The sequence below is a fragment of the Kryptolebias marmoratus genome, linkage group LG16 (assembly GCF_001649575.2).
Source record: "Kryptolebias marmoratus isolate JLee-2015 linkage group LG16, ASM164957v2, whole genome shotgun sequence".
Taxonomy (NCBI): Eukaryota; Metazoa; Chordata; class Actinopteri; order Cyprinodontiformes; family Rivulidae; genus Kryptolebias; species Kryptolebias marmoratus.
The window spans coordinates 1,104,298-1,109,362 of record NC_051445.1 but is presented as its reverse complement, the minus strand read 5'-3'; the positions used below and the strand labels follow the sequence as shown (position 1 = coordinate 1,109,362).

General features: G+C 37.8%; 1 protein-coding gene across 2 annotated transcripts in view; it reads right to left on the bottom strand.

The window, feature by feature from the left end:
* Nucleotides 1-236: 236 nt before the first annotated feature.
* LOC119617753 (oxidized low-density lipoprotein receptor 1-like) overlaps nt 237-5,065 on the bottom strand; it is a 5,708-nt gene continuing 879 nt past the window's right edge. The window contains exons 2-8 of one of the 2 annotated variants that reach the window (XM_037980103.1): nt 4,154-4,213; nt 3,292-3,339; nt 3,113-3,211; nt 2,069-2,287; nt 1,409-1,557; nt 1,245-1,330; nt 237-1,147 (exon numbers count right to left, since the gene is read on the bottom strand). In XM_037980103.1, coding sequence (XP_037836031.1) covers nt 1,021-1,147; nt 1,245-1,330; nt 1,409-1,557; nt 2,069-2,287; nt 3,113-3,211; nt 3,292-3,339; nt 4,154-4,213 — 788 coding nt within the window. In that variant the 3' untranslated portion in view covers nt 237-1,020. Of the gene's footprint in view, nt 1,148-1,244; nt 1,331-1,408; nt 1,558-2,068; nt 2,288-3,112; nt 3,212-3,291; nt 3,340-4,153; nt 4,313-5,065 lie in introns of those variants that run through there. The other variant, XM_037980102.1, reaches the window with a different exon arrangement.

Genomic DNA, 5,065 nt, shown 5'->3' with positions numbered 1-5,065 from the left:
AATCTTGGATTTTTATTTTTCACAGAATAATGTAACAGTTAAAGAGGTCAACAAATCATTCAGCAGTTTGTTCAACCAAAATAAAATAAAATAAATAATAATACCAGGAATAAGCAGCACAGCCTCAGAGGAGTCTCTGATAGTTTATTAGTTGTTGAAAGCTCTGAGAAATAATGATGCAGGAAGAATTATCTGTAAATATGTCAGATACTGCACAAAAACACAACTAAATATTGTTTTTTTTTGGTTTGTTTATTTGTTTCATTGGATTGTTGCCCATGTAGCTCTGAAAGGTAATCACAAAATGAACATTTGTTTTGAGAAATCATCAAAATCATCTGCAGAAAAACTAAGACAGTGAGCGTGGGAGTTTTCTTTAAGGTGTTTTCTCACAGTTTTTATTGTTGAAAATATTGTAGACCAGCACAGAAAACTATTATTATTACCAAAACAAATGAATTGTTTTACAAAAATGCACAGCATCTCATGAGCTGCCAGTGTTTGTCATCATGTCTCTTTAGCATCTTCATGAAGTTTAAAAAGTCTTATCTTACTGTGATGGAGGTGTTGATATGCATTAAAGCAAACATCAGTGCTACAACTACAGATGCTTCAGCTCTGTTTTGCAGAGATGTAGTGATAAATGAACTATTCAAAGTGCTTGGAGCGTAGAATCAGGAAGTGGAGTGGCCTAATGTTTTCTGCACATTTCACGCTCTGCTTTAATACATCATAATAACATCCGGACCACGCAGCTTGTGTTGACACGCTGCAGCGGGTCCATTAAAGCAAACTGTTAACAGCAGAAAAAGCTGCATGCCAGGGAAGATTTGACAAGTTTTTCAAGCATTGCTGCAACAAAAAGATAATCAACCAAAGACAAATTTCCTTACTTATTCTGCCATGTTTATATAATTGAAACATCACAAAAACACACTGTTTATGAACAAATCTGTTTCAAAAGCCTTGTTATCAGTTACTGATAGTGCAGAAATATGACCTGCATGCAACGTGTGTTGATTAATTGTTCCATTTCATGACTTCACCTTCGCAGATAAATCGGTTGTAGTTAAAAATCAAGGATCCATAACTCGAGCCGTCCAGGACATTCCCCTTAAGAGTCACCAGTCCGTGTTTTATGCGGTACCTTTAAAGAAATATGAGCTAAAATAAATGTACTAAGTTACCCAGATACAACAGTTCCTACACACACACACGGAAAATCAGTAGAAGAGGTTTGTTACCCAAGAACGTAGTACTGTCCATTATTAAAGTAGCCGTTGTAGGACAAGCATCCAGGATTGTTTGTGATAGATTGAGTAATGAAAACCTGTAAGTCACAATGTGTCACATGGTTAGAAACTGTTTTCATTTGATGTGATTTCAGGAGTTAACATTGTGAGCTCACCTGCTCTTGATTATCATCAATAACAGCCAGATCTGCACCTTTACTCTCGCAGAAAAACAAACTGTCTTCCTTAGTTTTACAGCTGCTGTCATAAAACAGGTAACACTTCTCCTGACGCTGAATCCATCCTGTCTGACACGGCTGGCACGCTGTGTTCACACAAGAAGAAACAAGATGGAAATCATTTCATATGTTTTATATATTTACCAGTAAAAATCAGTTCAAACACTTAATGAACTGAAGAAAAGACAGATTTCTGTAGTTTTAGTTTGAGGGATATAAAAGTGATTTTTCCATTCATTGTTCTCTTTTCATGGGTTTTATTTCACAATATTCATTTCTTTATTTATCCTCTCTCTGTCTCTTTGTCAAGGAGGTTATGTTTTCCTTTGAGTTGGTTAATTGGTTACCTATAAACTAATGAACAGATCTGGATGAAGCTTTCAGGAAATGTAGGTTTGTCTCAAAAACAAGTGATTAAATGTTGGTGGTGAGCCGGATCGAATATATCAATGGTTAAATTTAGAGCAATATTCATAAAAAAAAGAACAAGTTTCCTATAGCTTGTGATCTGGAAAATAATTGATATTTATCTTCAGCTTCTTGTAAAATATGGTCAGCTGGAATATATCAGGTTTGAAGTGTAAGAGCAGCACTCACGCTTCTTGTTTGGGCAGAATCCTTTCACAGGAAAGTTGTCCAAAGTCATGATGACTTCCAGCTTCCAGCTGAGGTCGTCCCGTTCTCTGCTCAGCGCCTGAGTCTGATTCTCTAAGTTTCTCTTTTCGACAGCCAGCTGCTCTGTCTGATTCTCCCAGTGTCTCGTTTTCTTCATCTGCTCCCTCAGGTTTGTTTCCTGTTTCTTTAGTTCAACACTCACTGTGAATGAAAGGAGACGACACATCAGGCCACTGATCTGTGATTTTCACAAACCATCAGTTTTCTTCCTGCTGAAACTAGTTGTAAACAGGTTACTGACTAAAAGCTGCTAGTAAAGTTTCACTAACAGAGACACGACAGCAGTGGTCCAAACTGAGAGGATGGATGGATGGATGGATGGATGGATGGATGGGTAGGTGGATGGATGGATGGGTAGGTGGATGGATGGATGGGTAGGTGGATGGATGGATGGATGGATGGATGGATGGATGGATGGATGGATGGACGGATGGATGGATGGACGGATGGATGGATGGACGGACGGACGGATGGATGTTTTTTTAGTTAATTTTATTTTCCGTCTTCATCATCGCTTCAGTGTTTTTATTTGTGTTGATATTTTCGTCTCCTCTCGTTCTCCTGTGTGGTTCTGGTTTTATCTCAGTGTTTCTGGATTTTCTTTCTCTGTGTTTTTCACTTGTCTCCTGCCCCGCCCACTCTCACCTGTCCCTAGTTGTCTGCTCATTAGTGATTAGTTGTCTCTTTATATTCCTCAGTTGGTTATTATGAGCAGTCAGGTGATCTCCTCGTGTCTCTCTGTCCTCTGTGTTTAGGTGCAGGTACTTTTTGTTGCCGCGTTAAATAAATTTAATTATGACTTGAATTCCCCAAGTTTACCTGCGTTCTGGGTCCAACCTTTAGGACCCGACACATGGCGTGACTAAACTCCCAGCTGGTGAAGATTAAAACCAGTTTGTGAAGAAATGATCAAAGATATAAGATAAGTTCTCAGGATCAAACTGATGCTGTTGGTCAGAGACTCACTCCAGATGATGATGATGATGGTCACCACCAGGAGGACACAGACGATCAGCAAACACATCAGCAGCAGGCGGAAGTGAGGCGGCGCAGCTCGTTTCTCATCTGATTACAGAGAAGAAAAGTCTGATGTTTCTACATGACGGATTAAAAACGTGAAGCTTTGTTCGGATGTTCTGACTCACGTGTTACATCAGCAGCAGGCGAGATGATGTTTGGATTCTGCTGTTCCTCTGAATCAAAGAACAAACAGAACAAATGTTAAACAGCTCAATGAACTAGTGGGTTTAGTAATGAGGTGATGGAAACCTAAACAGGTTCAGTTTGAAGGAAACTTAAAGACACAAAGACTTCCCAACTAATCTGTTCTTTTCTGGTTTCTCATGATGAACCTTCTCCTTCTGAAGCAACTTTATGAAAAATAACTCAGCAGGACGAAACATTCATGAAGTCTAAAGCAGAAACGGTTTATTATTGTTTAAACTCGTTCCTGTTAACGTTCAAAGATCAGGAACTAAAATTTTTTTTTTTTGTTCTTCTTTACTGGTTTTTATCCAACATCATACTCACCAAATGATAAAACATTTTCACACATCCAGCTCCATCGTGAACTCTTTAAAACCATTTTATCTTAGTGGGCCTGAATGTTTTCAATAATTTACTGAAAACAAAGGATAACTATTCTTTAGATTAAGTGTAAAAATGTCCAAACTCATTATAATCTGAAATATATTGTTTAGTTTGTTTGAATTGATTTTATATTCTTGTTTCTCTGTACTCGGTTGTGCAGCTGAATTGATGTTTGCACGGTTTGTATATTAAAATCTTTCAATTTTTAAAGGTTTTTATACAATTTTCAGAAACTATCATTCATTTCTACCCAACATGGTCTCTTTTACTTTCTTAGTTTCAGTTTTTAAAACTTTAAAAAATTATTTTACAGAGATCAGGACACAGCCCAATCTCACATAACTCAGTTCCTCCTAATGAATTATCTTTTTAAACTTATTTTTTAAGTTGTGCAGCATGCAGTAAAATGTTCCTTACCTCTTCGAGGTCTCTGAAAGTTTTCATAAATCACGTCTGAGGAGACGTTTGGAGCTGTCCCTGAAAGTTGGACAGAAGAAAAAAGAAATTTTTTCATAAAGAACAAACAAAAGATAAAAAATAAAAGCATTGCTCACATAAATAATCCATATTTATAAAATGCTGCTGTGACAAACAGAAAGTGGAAATCTGTGTTTGTTAAATTCATGTTTGCACTTTTTGTATAATTAAATATAAAAAAATACAAAAAGAGAACCTTCCAAAGCCTCCTGAGCTTGCTGATGCAGAACTAAGTGATTTTTTATTTTTTTTTACTTTTTGTCAGATCCAAATCTTCTGTTTTGTTGTGCTGCTGGAAGACCACGAGGAGGGAAACGTGTCGGGAGACAGAGAGAGAAGAAGAAAGTCAGGAGGACTGAGGGCAGCAGGTTTAAACGTAGGAACAATGACCGAGGTGGCCGACATGATGAAGAGGAGGAAGGTAGATGAGTGTGGAGGAGACCAGTCGGCTCCGAAAGCCTTCAGGATCATGATGTTTGCAGATGTCTGTGTGTGGGGTTATTGGGGTTTGCTCTTTGTTATTTGGTTGTATTTGCTTTTTGTTTTGTCTCATGTTCTTGTTTCATTTACTTCTCAGTCTCTCTCTCTGTTCTTCCTGCCACACCTACACCTGTCCACACTTTGTAATCACCTCACCTGTCTCCACTTACCTCATTATCCTCAGTCTTTAACCCTTTCACGCATAGAGGTCACTACAGTGTACAGCTGTTTAAAAGTGTTTTTTCTCTATAAATGCCTGCAATTTTGGCTACTGCTGCATATAGTCCACTCTATTGGAAGCTATTGCATCATCCCATACAAAAGAATCCCATTGGCTGGTCATTGCAATGGGAAAAAATAATCAGTGAAACC